Source organism: Vanellus vanellus (assembly GCF_965231255.1).
Source record: "Vanellus vanellus genome assembly, chromosome: 5".
NCBI classification, from domain to species: Eukaryota; Metazoa; Chordata; class Aves; order Charadriiformes; family Charadriidae; genus Vanellus; species Vanellus vanellus.
In genome coordinates this window covers 49310150-49327043 of record NC_138910.1, presented here as the reverse complement: position 1 = coordinate 49327043, position 16894 = coordinate 49310150, and the positions used below count along the sequence as shown (strand labels likewise).

The following is a 16894-nucleotide window of genomic DNA, read 5'->3' as shown; positions in this document are numbered from 1 at the left end:
AAGACTTGCTGATAATTATTGTTCTAAAGCATTCATATCATGTTATGAATTTACAAAGTTGGGTCCTAGTCCTACAGTTTGATTTGTGTAATCAGACCTCCATTCAGTGCTGCCATCAGCCATGCCAGTAGATTAGATTGCAGTACCAGATACATAGATAAAAGCTGTTCTCTGGCCTCAGTGCTTGCAGCTTGAGCAATACAAAGCAAGGTGAGTCAGAGAGTGCAAATTCAGAAGGGGGTCCTGTTTGTTCTCAGTGAAGTCAAGAGGGCAGTTGGGCTTTGAGAGGGCTAAATGGATCAGAGCGATTTGAAGATGATGATATACTTGAGTATGAGAGGATTCCAGCTTCCTGGGGAACAGGGAGAAGACTGGTTACACATTTATGAAGGTGAGAGAAAAAGGAGAACAAGAGGCACGAAAAAGAAAACGAAAATCTTGTGTTGCACTCCAGGACCTGATTTTAAGGGTGCCGTGAGGTTTTGAGCAGGGTTGCAACTCAGTGATGAGGATTTTCAGTTGAATTCAAGAGCTGAAAGGAAAATGAGAAGTTACATAGCCAAAAAGAGAGAGAAAAAAGTGTGACTCTTGTAACAGTTCAGTAGAAGTCCATTTAATTACGCGTATTGTTACAAAACAGCCATGGAAAAATAAGGCCTGAACAGAGACCTCCATTTATCACATTTAGCTCTGTCAATAAATTGTGCAATTGGAATGTACAGATGGAAATTTGGATACAGCCTGTAGTTATAATTTGTTATATCAAAACTATCAGTTGACATTGATGATTAGGTTTTGCTAATTAAGAAAGAAAGGAAAAACGAAGTATTTGGAAAAACAATGATGAAGTATCACTATCTGCTTTTGTTGCTTTAGTGTCTGTTCTGCTTTAATTGGATATGAAATATTGTGTAACATACTCTGAAATGCCCTGCTTGTTTTTTCTAATGAAAGCATTCTAGTAGTAAACTCAGTACTTTCGTCCACAAGTCTGGGTTTTCTTCTCCCTTCTTTTGGAGTTACTGTTGCCTTACAGTAAAAGGGATTAGGAAGAGGATTTATTTTCGGGGATTTTCTGTTTGACTTCCTCCTCTACCGTGGGAAACAAGGGCATATTTCTTTCTGGTTTAATGTGGCTTTGTTTCCAACCTGTGTGAGCCAAAAATTCCCTGAGAGGGAAGGTGAGGGATACTGGAGTAAACTCTTCAATATAGTCCATGTAGCCCTGTGAAGGCACAAATGGTGCCAAGAAAATCTGATGCCTCCTTTTATTTCCACACATGGGATGTGAAATCTGGATGTGAGAGCATTCCTAATGCAATATTTTGGGGATGTAATTGCAGTCTTTTTTTTTTTTTTTTTTTTCAGATTATAAAATGGACAAATACTGAAAAGTAGATTAATAAAAATCTGCAATGTTAATAAGGAATTTTTGTTGGGGGGGGTGGTGGTATTTTTTCTTTCAAAAGAATGGTTAGCGAATGGGTTAACCCGCTTCTCAGCTAAGAGACCCTGAACAGCTCAATTCTGTCTAACACTATTTCTTTTCTCTTCCACCTTTTCCTTGCCAATTTAACCTTCTGGTCATCATCTTTCTCACTAAAATATGCAGCATAGTGGGGCCAATATATCAGGTAGGACCCTTTGGGTGTTCTGCTATAATATATACAGTGATGTTTTAAAATAAACAAACATCTGCATTGATTCAGTTTGCTGTACAAATTTACTAAGTTGTGTTTTCCATCCTGGACAGATGGGTCCCTTAGCACTTCCGTCTTTAACCTATGTGATGAAGAGAAAATGGAGACCAGTCCAGAAGAATTCTCTCTTTTCAAAGAAGACCTTGTGGCAGAACAGTTGACATACATGGATGCAGTATGTAGAGCATATGTACTACTTAAAATGCTAGGAGAAATAGTGCTGGGCTTCTAATTTTTTTCTTAAAATTGTGCTGATATAAGTATAGTGTTCCAGAACAGGTCTGTTGTTGGGACACAAAACACAGCTCTGCTTGGTTATCCAAACATGCTTCATTCATTGGGCTTTTTCCTTCAGTCATTCTGAAGGTTTGTTTTTAGTTTTGTTTTTTATAGTGTTAATGTATACTGTATAGCCTTTTTTTTTTGCAAAGTTTAGTATTTGACACCTGAGAAATAGCACATTTTAACTACATTGCTACCTGGCCTAAAGATGTATAGGTACTCCTAACTAGCGCTCTGATTTGGTTTCTCTGTATCAATATCCTTCAAAATATCATTATATAAAAAACTTTCCCCTTGGTTAGGCTACTGGTGTAAAGGTGTCTCTTATTTTCCCAGGACAATTTAACTGAGAGTTGTTTTAGGGTATCAAGACTTTAAAGAGTATGCCAAAGTGTATATTTTAAACTAAGAGAAAACAAATATTTACCTTTGAATACCATATTAGATTTAGATCCAATTTGTGCTGTAAACATGTATTTCTTCTTGTGGACGGTAGAGATCTAGGAGAATCCTGCTGACTTACATACCTCTACTTCACTCTAGAAACTCTTCAAGAAAGTTGTGCCCTACCACTGCTTGGGAAGCATCTGGTCTCAAAGAGATAAGAAAGAAAATGAGCACCTGGTACCTACCATCAGAGCCACCATCTCTCAGTTTAATGCAGTTACCAAATGTGTTGTCAGCACTATCCTGATGAGCAAAGAACTCAAAACACAGCAAAGAGCCAAGATCATCGAGAAGTGGATTCATGTTGCACATGTAAAGCATTTATTCTAGACTGTTTAATGTTTTCTTGTGCGGGTGCCTTGGAGTGAGGGAGTTGGGAGGGGAGAAAGGGGTTGTATGCGTTGGTCCTGGGCCAGTGAACATCTTAGCTCTAATTTTTTCTATTTTTGACTGACTTTCTTTGTAATAGCAGATGAAGTATTGCCCTTCCTCTCCTTAGTTCCTTCCCCACCATGGAAATGGGGTCGATGCTTGTCTCTTCACAGGGTTAGGAGTGCTAATTAATGGGCGAAGCAGATACTGTGTCTTACAGATTGGGAGTGCCATATACTTGATAATGTAACAATTATGGCAAGATAGGTATAAATTCAGCCAGTTCACTTTCCTAGGAAGAAAATACTGCTCATATCAGTGAAAGAAGTGAAATGATAGTTGATATCATCCAAAGGTTACACTTGTTTTCAGAAGAAAGTTTAACAAGAATGGAGTAGGTCTGGCAGTGGTGCAGGCAACAGGCACAGTCAGAAGAAGCTTTCCGTTTAGCTGCCTTTGGGCATTCCTGTTCACTCAATGAGCACCATGCTCCCTCTCCTGCATCTATGAACACCATGACAGTTGAAATCAGATATGGTGGAAGACAGCACAACTGTTTGTGTTTTTATACTTTTATATATATTTGTATGTGCATATGAAAAGAAAGTAACTACAAGGTTTTAAGTAAGTGCAGACAAAGCTAACTTCTAGGAAGTAGTAGCCTCTTTAATATGGAAAAAATGAAACTATTGTTTCTACTCTTTTGTTCGGAAAAATTCTTGGGGCTGAAAAGTTGTTTGCCTACTGAGTTATTCACAGTTTACATTAGGTAGACAAAACAGCTGGTTTGAGAGGTGCAAGCAGTGACCAGAAAAAATAAGTAGAGTTACAATATGGTACCGGTCTCCTCATCTTCTTACCTTTCTGCTTTATCATTGTCTCACATGTTTCTTTAACACATTTTTACTCTTTGCTTCAATTCCTTTGTCATGTAGCAGATCAGATGTTTCTTAATCTTTGCGTGAAAGGCTTTTGCATGTTGCCTTTACATAACTACTTTGCTAATTCCTTAGATTATATCTTTAATAATTTACTGTAATTTTTTTAACTCCCCTTCAGAGCACTGGGCAGCTGGCACTAAGCTAGATCTCTCTTTTGAAGAGAACATTAAAGCACTCTCATATGAATGTGTGTTGACTTTTGTTTTAAGAATCACATGGATTCGTTCTGAGCTATACAAAATAAGCAGTCATAAAAAGCTCAAGCCAAACAGAGGCTTTCCAACCTTGACAATGCACTTCTGTGCTTCCAGAGGCAGTATTGTTAGTCCTGGCACCTAAGCTCCGGCAACTGCATGGTTCAGGAAACTGGTATGGGGAAGTAGTCTTCCACCTCTCTTTTGGCATTTACATCGACTCGTTTTTATTATCATCTGATGGCTGCTTTATAGCCTGTGTGAACGGGTTAGGAAGTTTGATGCCTATTTTCTGTGTACAGATCTTTAAGTTGCAGAGGGTACCAGCTAAAGGGGCCCTTATAGGGCAGACTGGTCTGCAGTCTGGGTGAGGAAGTACGAAGCAGCTTCCTGCTCATCATGGGTCATCAGGAAGGCCTGGAGAAGCCGGTACAGGCTCCACACTCATACTTGTTCTGTGGATGGAGAACTTCGTTCTCCACCTCTGTTGATTCAGTCCTTCTCCCTTACTTAATTCATACACATAATTAAATACTTCAGTCTTAGCTAAGCACATGAAAAATGCATGTGCACGCTCTACAAAATAATTGCACATGTAGAACAGCTAGTTGCATATGCACATAGCTGCCTACTTCTGAAGAAAGTTGTTTGCTTTGTGCATGCAAATGAGAGTTTTGAATAGTTAGATGCCTGAATTAGAAAACAATCCAGTCATTAAAGTGCAGTTATTCACTGACAGCTAACTCTGTAACTTAGCAGCATAGAGTCCCATATTTGTTATCTGTTTGTGACTTTTGGATCCAGTTTCTTGGTTTACAAGATAAACTGAATGCTTTTTCTAACTGCCAGTCCTCTGCTCCACCTAGGTCTAAGGTTCCTGAGCAGGAGCAGCCAATTTCACTCAGACAATATTTTCTTTAAAAATAAGTAAAAATTAAGTCATTAATATCCTGTTATGCTTAATTTTTTTTTAATCAAAGTTTTTTCTGCACATGATTCTTTCTGGTTTTCCCCTTGTGAAGGACACAGCATGAAACAAAGTTATTCAAAGCAGTCTTAAAAATTCTTCTTATATACAAATGAAACCTTGCTAATGTTTAGTCTGCAGTCAGTTAAATCATTGAGAACACAAAATCCAATATTGAATTCCTAATGTGCTTTAAATTATGCAACGTGCAATTAAGCCAAGATGGTTCCAAATTAAATCTTCCAGTCCAAACTCCTGTTGTATTTGGAGAAAAAAAAAAAAAAAGCTAAGAATTTGTGCCTCTAAATCTACATTCTCCCCAGCCTGAATTGAAAGAAGGATCTCCTTCTCAAATGTGTCAGTCTCTGAAGAAATGTTATGTGGCTGCTTTGGCCCCGAAACATGCAAAAATAGCTTTCAGGTCTTGTGTGTCCTACCACATGACCTTGAACCTGGTCTTTATCTAGCCCAACTGCCAACCTGCTTCAAGTGCTGTCTGCCCAGTCAGCCTTCTTAAGCCACACTTTGTTAAACATAGCCTCTTAAGTTGCACAAAGATTTTTATTTTTTTTTAGGTAGTAATGGCAGTAGATGTACTTGCTTTAGCTGTTCAGTCAATTTTAATGCAACTCATGAACAGAATTACTGATATATTAAGGTCTGACTTTTGTTTGTGCTGAGGTTGTTTTACATTTGTTTAGTTCTACAAAGGAAATAAATTATGTCTGTTTTCACTGTAAGGATCCTTTACATAATCAGCACTATTAGTGTAATAATCAGCCCCATAAAAATCTTTAGAAGCGGAATTGTAGTTTGAATACATTCTCATCTACATGCAACAGTCAATTGGCATGTGTTTTGCCTGCTTAATTTGCATGTACCGACACCTGTTTGTGAGAGCTTGTATTTGCAAGTGTTTCTTAGGTCTGTGGTGCCCGGGCTCCGGTTCATGAGCCACCAACAGATTTACAGGAGTTCCTTGAAGAGTCACAGGGCAGACTTTCCCCCTGCTGGTCCTTGCTTTCATCTGCTTTGCCAGAAATCTTTGCTTTTTTTTTTTTTTTTTTTTTTTTGAGAATTACGTTTTTCACTGTCCTTTTCCATCAAAACTTTTGCCATAGAGAAGCTGCATAAGAAATGTCTATTAACAAGTCTCTGTTAGGATTTGATCCTAACTCTGGAAAAGCTGGGAAGGTTTTTCTCTTTAAGTGTGCACATACTTGAATAACAGGTTACTCCTTTGCATGTCTTTATTTTTAATTGACACTTAGATGATTGAGGGTTTACATTTTAGATACCACATAGAAAGAGGCAAAGCCTAATTTTTACCCTAAAGGGTAAAAGGGATTAGTAATTATAAAGAGCTTTTAAAGAAGCGTAACATTTGTGCTTTTTAGCCTGGCTTCATGGACCGAGTTCCACTTTTATTTTTACTAGGAGAACTGGAAGCTGTAACACTGCAACATCACCACAAATACATGAAAGTGAGGAAAACAAGATATAAGTGCCAAAGCCCATAAAGTGTTTGGTGTCTGGAGGGGGGAGTGATATTTTTGATGCTCAATATTTGTACAGCTGCCTGCTTAGCAGTGAGAAATGTGTAGCAAGCATGACACTGGTCAAACAGAAGAGCACTAACCTATTTGTAATGCTGACATTTAATGCTCCTGTATTTATAACCGCTCCTTTCACAGGAATGTAGGATGCTGAAGAATTTTTCCTCCTTGAGGGCCATCATTTCAGCACTGCAGTCCAACTCCATCTATCGGCTAAAGAAGACCTGGGGATGTGTTCCAAAGTAAGCTTCACCCTCCACTCCTGTGGCTAGCCCCAAACAAAGGCAAAAAGCTCAGTGCTCTTTCTTTTCATCTTGTTCTCAGTCTTCCTATTCTGCTCCTTCATGGACATCTGTTTTCTTAGAAGAACCTCTCATTCCTGTGAGGCTCAGACCTCTTTTTTGGGTCTGACTGCTGTGAGCTCCTCTTGCACATTGAGGGGACAAACTGCCCTCAGGGATACTGGGTGTCTTCTGTCCTTTATAGCATACTGGATCTTCCACAACCTATTTTGAAAAACTATGGGATTAGCTACTCGCCCAGCTCATGCACACCACTCTCAGCAGGTCAGTAAAAGGGCACTATGATACTTGCCTGTTGTCTTCTCTCCCATGAAGTTGGAGGAGGTCCAGGTTGCTATAGACCCTCATTAATCCTTTCATGCTCCTGACATTTCCTTAGAATATATCCCCAAACTACAAATACAAATCTGTATTGAAGGCAGTATTTCTTACAGCGAAATACATTTTTATGCAATTGGCATATTTACTGCATGCCAAACAGACACCAGAAATGTCTGTGTAGGAAAGATGGTGTTCTGCTCATTCAGTTTGGGAAGAATAGATTTCTTTCCTTTGCATTTGCTAAACAAAGAAAAATGTCACTCTGCCATGCAGTATACTTCTGCATTTCCCTTAGAAAGAGGTGGGTCTTTCCTTCCACTGCCTGGTGTTCCTGTTCCTGATCAAAATATTGCTATCTTGTGCTTATAGTGTTGGGTAATAGGAAGGGACTCGTACACTTAAATCCTTCTAGTCTTCCAGACTGCATGGAACAGGGCAAAAATGAAGTAGTTAGAATACCTCTCACAGCTACTATTCTATCTCTTTGTACCCATTTATCCACCTTCTTACAAGAATCTCATACCCTGCAGTGTGATTGAAAACCCTGCTCAGAGTCTGTGTACCTACTGGCATTTCTTTGTGATGCTGTCAAATAAGGCCTGACTTCACTGGGAGCACCAGAAGATCTCAGGAAGGTTACTAGTAGATGTGTGGCATCTCATTGGATGTATTTTGGTGGTGTTATTTTTTTATATGCCCAACTATTGATGCTTCATGAGAAAAATAGTAATCTGATCTGATTTAGAGTGCTTACTGATAACTTAAATTATTTATCTTTTCCTGTACAGGGACGTAATTCTGATGTTCGAAGAGCTGTCTGATATCTTTTCAGACCATGACAATTATTTGACAAGCAGGGAGCTGCTAATGAAGGTGAGAATTAGCTTGAGTTGCAAGGCTTGTGATCTCAATCAAAGCTGAGGTTATCTCTTTTTCTAACCAACTGCCAAAGCTCATCTCTCCCTGAACTCTACTGTATGTGGTGCTTCAGGGGAGATAGGTCTGTAAAACCTGTGCTTTTCTGCCAGGATGAGAAGTGATTTCACTGTTCCTGAAAGAGTCTACACTAGCATTAGCCTGTTGAGCTCAGATACCTACATACAGCAGGGTGCAGCAGCACAGATTCTGTGTGGACTTGTTCACAAGACAGCAGTTCAGGACCTCCTGGAGCCCCTCAAGTTGAATGTCATACTGCTGTAGTTAGGTAATGCTCCCTTGGGCATGGTGATGCCTAGCTCAAGAATAGCTGCGTGCGCCGTATTGTACCTCTGATAGCACTGGAGCCGCAATGAAGTGAAGAGCTGCTGCATGGTGTAATTTTACTGAGATGGGTTACAAATTAGCACTTTGGCTTTATACTGCTCTGTATAGAGAGATGAACTGTTAGCTTGTGCACCCTCTGAGCAGATCTAGAAAGGCTCAGGTTTGCACCGATGAATGCAGAGAAACTCCTAAACAAGACTCAGCTGGGTTGCACCACTGTAGTGCTTTTGACTTCACTGGAACAATGCTACTCAACATCAGCTGAGGAATTAAACCAAGATGTTTATCCAATTATCCTGTACCTTTCTTGGAACTAGAAAACAGGGCTGGGAATTTTGAAGGAACAGGCTTCCGGCTCTGTGTGTGGCCAGATGGACAACAAAGCAGGCTCTGTCTGAAACAGTTTGACTTGTGTGTTCTCCTGGGCGAACCCCAACAAGTTCAGGAGCTTGAAAGGAGTGAGGAAGAATAGCAGGGAAAGGTTATATTCTGTATAAACTAAGGAATGTTTGTGGCAGTTTTTTCTGTTTACATAACATTTTCTATAAACTGGCTAACCCGTTTATTTTTTGGCAGTTCTATCCACTCAATCTGGCATTTGTATTTACCCCCTTGCCTTGGTATCTGAAACACTGTGTTTTGCTCAGGAATGATGGGTGAACACATTCAAGCCTGTCAGTCTGTTTTATTTATCATCCATTTATCAACTTCTGTCGCTAAATTTTAAAGCAGGTGAAGCAATACTAAGCATAGAGGGGAAAATGTATGTTCAGAACAGCTTATTTAACTAAATATTAAAAAGAAGAAACAACAATCTGAGCCTAGGTCTCCTGGCTCCCAGCAAATCACTCTCTCCAGATGCCATAAGTAGATTTGCAAAGCATTTTGAAAGCAGTGAGAGAAGAAAAATTTCACAGAATACCTAGAACCTCTCTCCTACTTCTTGTTCTTGACCGTTTTGTAATGATTTGAGGATTAATGTTCACTGAAGCCTTAAAGTCTTTGTTTTCTTTCACTATAAATAGTCTCTCTCGGGAAGCTGTGTTTGACCTTGCCTATCCATCCTGCAAATTTAAGTGTAGAGCAGACAAAATGCCATATGAAACAGGCTGGCTGGCATGGAGAGGGACCACTTTGTTCTCTCGTCCCCAAATGACTCTGCTGTGAGCCTGCAGTTTTAGCTTCTGTGCCTGCATGCCGGCTGCTGTTACGGAACCTTGAGTTTACCTTTCAGTATCTTGAAGACATTGAGACAACTCCTTTTTCATTTGCTCCTGTTTTTCAGCAGAGGAAGGAAATACAGTTTGAGTTATCTGTTCATTAACTGTGACTGAGAGAAGTAAATATTGTAACGAGAGGATCTTTACAAGTGCAAGCTGTTGTTTTATGCCTCTTAAAAAGACATTGATAATGATTCATGCCCTGTCTATCTGACCACTGGAAAAAATAACAATAACTCCCAGCATCCCATACGGATCCAGGGAAATAAAAGCTACAGATCTGTTGTGAAATAGCTCGTCCATTCATAGGAAAGCTTGAATCGTGTAGATGAAAACTTCCATTTCCTGCGTGGTTTTGGATTAGTCAATAAGCCACAGAGGGTAGTTGCTGGATTTCTATGTTGCGGCATAAGAAAAACAACAAAGCATTACATAAGATGGAGATGTTTACTTGTAGCAGTCTTGATTAGGAAATTAAACAGAAATCCTGAGGTCAAGAGCATCAGGATAGAATTCAGAGAAGCATCTGGACAACTGAAGTATTTCTAAGCTTCTCTGATTTAAACTCTCAGGAGATTTTCAACAGCACTTAGCTTTGTCAGGAGTAGAGCTATTTTACAGAAAAATTCCCTTACGGTCATCTTGTGGGTTTTGTCCAAAATTCCCAATCACTGTAAGAGTCCCAGAAAATTAGCATATGTATGTATACATGTATGTACCTGCACACCAAATATTTTTGCTGGCCAAGCCTGCTTGTTTAAATGTATTTGCAATTATTTTACACAAACATATTGCCAGCTTACCACTTAGATCCTTCATTAATTGCCTTTTAATTCCCTAACAGGAGGGAACATCCAAATTTGCGAATCTGGACAGCAGTGTGAAAGAAAATCAGAAAAGGACACAGAGACGACTGCAACTTCAAAAAGATATGGTATGTCTGCAGTCTCTTTCCTACCCTTTTTGAATTGGTAACATGATTAACCCTATTTGGTGAATTATATAAGAAGCAAAATCTAGAAAAGTATTTAACAAAGTGAGTGTGCAGTAGGTATTGCTCCTGAATGTGCCCTCTGTCAAGCAAAACAATCACATCAATGCTATTGATTGATATAAAGCAAATGAACTGAAAAGTTTAGACTGAATATGCAGTCAGAATGTTTGTCCTTGTAAATATATGCCCAAAGCTGTATTTCCTTTATGCTGTAGATCATAGTATGCAGGTAATACTCTGTGTGTGTATATATAATGTGCATACGTATATCGATGATCCCACTCATGCACGCATCTGTATATACAAACAGTTAACAAAGCAGGATTAGTGCTGCACCCAGCTCAAGCTGTATGGCCTATGCTGAGCTGCCAAGCTGTGGTTTTAGTGCAATTCAGCTGTCCTTTTACTCTAGTAACACCCGCCTGTGTACCGAAAAGTTGCAGAAAATGGATATGCAAAGCATGAGCATAGCCAGTGTGTTCAGTGATCTGATGCTGGGAACGCTCGAAGATTTCAGGATTTGGTGGATGTATGCAGGGGCCACATTATGTTCCCTGGTGCCAATCCTTCCTTGTCCCCTGCAAGGGGATAACTGGGTGTATAGGCTTGCTGTTCCCATCCCCAGTTGGATTTGCTTCGCATCCCAACAAGCTGTTTGGGATGGATGCTGAGCCAAGGGTTTGGCCTTAGTTTCAAGTCTTCCAGAAATTTAGTAAACCTGTCATATAAAAGGGTAATAAATGATTGATGAATATAAACATGTGTTCAGCACTTTCAACTGCCTTGTTTCTGTCCTATGAGAGAGAATTCCATTAACTACTTTTGTTACAGTTTAGAGAGAAATATGGGGAAAGCCACACAACTTTCATGTAGTAAAATAAATAATGTAAATACTGGAATTCTTGTGATAAAGAAAATTAGCTCTGGCCAGAGCAGAAATCTCATTTGCTTTTAAACAGCTCATGAAGCTTCTGACATACCAGCTTGAAAATTGCACAGACTTCTACAGAGATTGCTTTGTAAAATACGTCCGGTTTCCAGTCTGCTGGTGAAAATGGCTTTTGTCTCAAAGTTGGCAAAGATTTAAAAGGACAGTGGGAGAGAAATCTGGGATAGGGGGGCAAAAGTGCTGAATATGATTTTTTTGTTTGTCTATTTGTTTGACTGGAAAAAGTACAGATCTTTTTGGATGGTAGAAACAAGCATTTCCTTCACCAGTGTAGAAACAGTCTGAACTCTACAACTGCTAGCAGGCTAGCAAGTTTAAAATTTGAATAATTACTAGTAAAATGCAGTGAATGGCTAGGGAAGATGGTTACTTCTTGGAGGAAAAAACTGTGACTTCATTTGACTTAACTGTCACATGGTATAACAACATCATTAAGTAAAAATCCACTGGAATGAAGCAGAGAGAGAAACTGCTTACACAGGCCAGCCAGGATCATTCCCCAGTTCTTTCTCTTGTAGCAGGTAACCAAGGGACCCTGTCCCTGGTGCCCAATGCTTCTTCCACAGCAGGGTTTCCGGGTGCCCCACTGTTAGAAATCAGTGTATGGTGGCAATATTACAATATGAAACCACTTGGTAATATCTGTGAGAGCATCCTGCTCTCATTAGAGTTTGATTTAAATTCTAGGTTAGATACTGAGGATGATGTAATGAAAGAAAGCATGATTTCTAAGACCACTATTTTGTTAAGCAGACTATTTTTATTTCATTCATTTTCTTATACAGGAGTATTTTAGCATTCTAATTATTACTATTTCTCAGTCAATTAATCCAACATTACTCTGATCATTTGCAGGGAGTAATGCAAGGCACAGTACCTTATCTTGGTACCTTCCTCACTGATCTCGTCATGCTTGACACAGCTCTTCAGGACTATATTGAGGTAATTTGGGGCAATTGTTTGAATCCTAAATAGCCTCCCTGCCTTCCCAGTACTGAGTGTTTCCGTTCATGTATCTTCTACTGGGTTCTTGTGCAGTTCTTAAAAATGGAGGAATTTCTTTTCAGAAAGTAATGAAGCAATATGCAATTTTATTAGCAACAAGAACCTTGTGTGAACTTGAGTGCAGTTAGCTCAAGGAACAAGCTTAACATTATATTTTGCCATGTCATTTTAGGTTAGAAAACATGAAGAAAGTAGGTTTTCTATTATTCTGTTTTATTTTTCTGAAAAAAAAAAAAAACAACCAAAAAACCACCAAAACCCAAACCCACCAACATTTTAGGTGTAAAGATTTCTGTGAATAATTGGTGAAATACACAGAATCATAAATTCAGCTCTTCAGACTGATCACTGAAGTTGCTTCAGTATTGACTCAGATGTGTCTGAGCCCTAAAGTGATTAAAGATTTGTTTCTTCATTTCTCTTTAGCTGAACAAGCAGGGGGAACCAATCTAGCATAGGAAGGGAAAAAGGACTGCAACAGAGTCTGGTTGTTTAACAGAGACTGAAGATAGGGCAAATTTTTCAAAAGCGTTTGTTTCAAAGGTTTTCGAGCACCTTTGAAAATTGACCCCGTACTGGAGACACTTGATGAGCCACGTTGCAGGTGCTTAGCCTTCATTGTGCTAGTGTTGGTATTTATGATAAGAATGGGCAAATACACTTGTTTCTGTGCTGGTAACTGTTGCTGGTTTCTTTGGTTGTTGTTTGTTTTGCAAAACTGCACTAAAGCAGGCCTGTGTAAAGTTGCTACATATCTATTTTCTTTTTGGCAGTTTCCCTTCTGTCCATGCCTTTGCGTTCAGTTGGTGTTTCTGAAACTCGCTGGGAACACTGCTAAAACTCACAGCACAGGCAAAAGCCAAGTTTGTTTCTTGCATGCAAAATCCTGCTAGCACTCTTCGGACCTGATCTTGACACAGCTTTTATGAGCATTCTTGTATTGGGCTTTTCTTCTTGGGCAGATTGCCATTTAGGCCATGGGGACAGATATCCTTTGGAGATTCGGATATATGAGTGCTGTGGTTTATACCAGATCTGGAAACAGGTATTTTTAGAAGGTGCTTGCTTAGGGCAAGTCTGTGCTTTACATTAGCCTTGGTACTTCATCCTGTTTGTGATTAAATTCAACTGAGCATGTACTCTTCTACTCTGATTGCTTCTCCTTCCTTCCAACAGGGTGGCCTGATAAATTTTGAGAAGAGACGAAAGGTAAGTTGAATGTTCTGTGATTTTTATTTTTTTTTTAGTTTACTGATGCCCTCTTCTAGAGTGTTCTTTTGTCGAGGCCTGTTGTCTTTGCTCAAGCATATACACCAGTTACTAATTTTAATGCAAGTTCATGAGGAAAGAATAGATCCCTGAAATGCTGTCAGTTTCTGCCAAACTGTGAGGAGTGGTGCAGGAAAAGAACCGACTTTTTAGATGTGTGCAATAAGGGAAGAGGAGCTGCAGGCCACTTGTTTCCATGGAATTTACATCTTGGACATACACATTCCCTCTATTTAGTGTTCATGGGAATACATCACATGTGTATGTCCTATGTGTTGAGAGTGAATCAGACCTGGTGGTGCGAGGCCTTCACATTCCAGAAGACACAGTTTATAAACATCTTCATTCTGCTGCAGTAAACTGTTTGTAGGTAAAAGGCTGCAGAGAGCAAACTAGGTACTTGGCACTGAGAAATAAATGCTATCAGTCTTTCCTTTCAGCCTGATCCTTGCTGGTAAGAGATAAGTAATACTATGTAGGAGTAAAGGTACTAGTATCACATCTGTCTGAATGAAGTCGTGCCAAATCTCCATTCTGAGGTCTGAAAGCAGACTTGGATTTGGCTGCGATGGAGCCGTTTCCTTTCTTGAACTGGTCCCAGCTCTCCAAACCCCTTCTTGGACTTGCCTTGTACACATAACTGCACAGCTCAAGATACTAATAATGAGCTATGCGAGCTTCTCCATGGTCATCAGTCCAGCTTCATACAAACCAATGACAAAGCTGACCTCTGATCCATGCTGAGTGCTCAGCATCATTCCTGCATCCTCGTTCTATAACCTAACACAAAGGGGTTTTAAGAATTATTTTGGTAAGGTGCATATGCAAGTGGTGTTATAGAAGAGCAGTGCATTCTAGTCACAGGTATTAAGGGTAGCATTTTACATTCTTCTGGTGCAAGCGTGAGTGCACAAAGTGCAAAGCCGGGGAGGATCAGACTCTCTGCTTTCATCGCAAGCACCCCTAATTATTATCCTTGTTTGCTGCCTGAGAACTGCCTAAGTACAGAGCTTCTCTCAGAGCTGGTCTGGCCAGCGAAGGGGTGAGCGGGTAGGGTAATCTGAAGAACTTGTAACCCTTTGGCTGCCCTTGTTCCTAGAGGAACAACCAGCAGTTTTGCTTTTCAGTGGGTTTGCACTGGTATTACACCTTGGTTAGTACTTGAGAATAGCTCTGTGGTGAAGTATGATTCCTTGGGTTTGTCTTCTAATTTCTGTGTGTCTGACAAAATGTTCACATTTCAATGCACATTACGGATGCTGAGGGGGAGGGGGGAAAAGGCTTCATTGTTTGAAAAACTGGTTCTTGAAATAGTCAGTTACTCAACTGAAACTGAACTTCAGGTCAAACTAAGTTTGTCCTGGATCTGTTGTTGCACGTGTTTAGTATATGAATGAGTATGTTTGGCTTTATCATGTTTTCTAATTAGAATTCCTATTTGATTATTTATTTTCTTAGGAATTTGAAATAATTGCCCAAATTAAGCTCCTGCAATCTGCATGTAACAGCTATTGCATGACACCAGACCAAAAATTCATCCGGTGGTTCACAAGACAGCAGCATTTAACTGAGGAGGAGAGGTAGGTTCTTAGTCCAGCTGGCGAAGCAGGCTTTTCTTACCCCACACCCACCTGCAGGTAGGTTATGTCAGCCTTTAGCTATCCTCTTACAGGAACTTACATGTACTGCTGCTGAAGGAGAGTGGAAATACATCTGCCTTCTGCTAAACAGCTGTAGAAAACCTGTTGAACACTTAGCAGGGTCTAGTTTTGAGATTGGAAATCAGGCTTCTGGCTTTGAAATATGAGTCTGTTCTGTCTGGGCTGCCTTTATGGCCAGACAGATGCTCAGAAGACAATCCTAAGGGACTTCAAGATGCAGTTACTGAGCGTTTGACTGGTGGATGCAGGCAGCAGGTAGCCAAGGCAACGCAGAGCTTGCTGAGCACTCATCAGATTTAATGTCTCACGGGCGTTTGGGGTGGGTTTTGCATCCCTGCTGAATTCTAAGCAACTGCACATGCTGCTAGACCAATCCAAGACAATTTATTTAAAACGTTTTAGTATCTCCACTAGGTATTTGAATACCACTCTGCTGCACTGTCTATGAGTGTAAGCACAGATACTGAGTTGTATTAAAAAAAAAAGTCAGTGTATCCAAAATTCACATGCTAAGTATTTTCTTGATTTTTTTTTTCCAAATAAATTATGAATGTCATCCAAAAAAGCACTTGTTTTTAAAACTATTATAAAGAACTGAAATATCCCCTTCATCATGGTAAAATGTGGACAGAGCTATGTTCCTCTTTGTGTGGTTGCAACCTTCTGTGAAGTGGGAATAACTGAAGGTTTCTCAAATTTCTTGAATATTGCTACTTTGAGATATGTAACTTATAGTATTGTCTGTAAAAATTAACCCAGTGGCCTCTGTTCCACAGTTTCACCCTTTCACGTGAGGCTGAAGCAGCTGCTGACACTAGTACCACATCGCCAAAAGCTCGGAAAAGCATGGTGAAGAGGATCAGCCTGTGAGTATGATGAGGCGATGGGCGTTTGGTGTGTTAATATGAACCTGAATAAATCCAACAAGCAGTACTCATTTCACTAGCTGAAAAGCCTGGCTGGGGATCCAGACCACAACATTACTTTAAGGAGACAGCATCAGCTAGAAATGCATACTTCTGTCTGAAGCTGTCCCTTTCTATTGTTGTAAGTAGTCATGAGAATTATTAATGATGAAAGAGATTAGAAACAAACAAGCCTTCCTAAGGTGTCAAAAAATGAACCATTTTAGCACTGCATTATAAATTCACTATCTATTGTGTAATAGCTTCCTTAAATGCAGAAGCAAAACAGAGTAAATGAGGATAAAGTTGGCCTATTTTTAGTCTAACTTGATATACACATGCAAAAATTCCTTGCAGGATTTTAATATGAAAATTAAGGTTAGCAAAAAAGCACTTGATAGTGGAAACAATCTGTCTAACTGACCTCAAGTTAGAGAAGGAAAAAAAGTTGTGGGGACACGGTCCGATTCAAACAGGAGGTGGGTGGAGAACAGGGGCATGCAGCTAAGCACACACAGGAAACAATATACTAGCAGGAATTCAAGG

The 16894-nt window shown here is 39.7% G+C and overlaps 1 protein-coding gene across 2 annotated transcripts in view; it reads left to right on the top strand.

Annotated features, from left to right (window-relative positions):
• The window catches only part of RGL1 (ral guanine nucleotide dissociation stimulator like 1), a 78230-nt gene that overhangs the window by 55284 nt on the left and 6052 nt on the right, over positions 1-16894 (top strand). Inside the window, exons 6-14 of one of the 2 annotated variants that reach the window (XM_082483756.1) lie at positions 1754-1875; positions 2526-2741; positions 6598-6701; positions 7871-7955; positions 10410-10499; positions 12364-12450; positions 13690-13722; positions 15241-15362; positions 16220-16309. In XM_082483756.1, the coding sequence (XP_082339882.1) occupies positions 1754-1875; positions 2526-2741; positions 6598-6701; positions 7871-7955; positions 10410-10499; positions 12364-12450; positions 13690-13722; positions 15241-15362; positions 16220-16309 (949 nt within the window). The remainder of the gene's footprint in view (positions 1-1753; positions 1876-2525; positions 2742-6597; positions 6702-7870; positions 7956-10409; positions 10500-12363; positions 12451-13689; positions 13723-15240; positions 15363-16219; positions 16310-16894) is intronic. The other variant, XM_082483757.1, reaches the window with a different exon arrangement.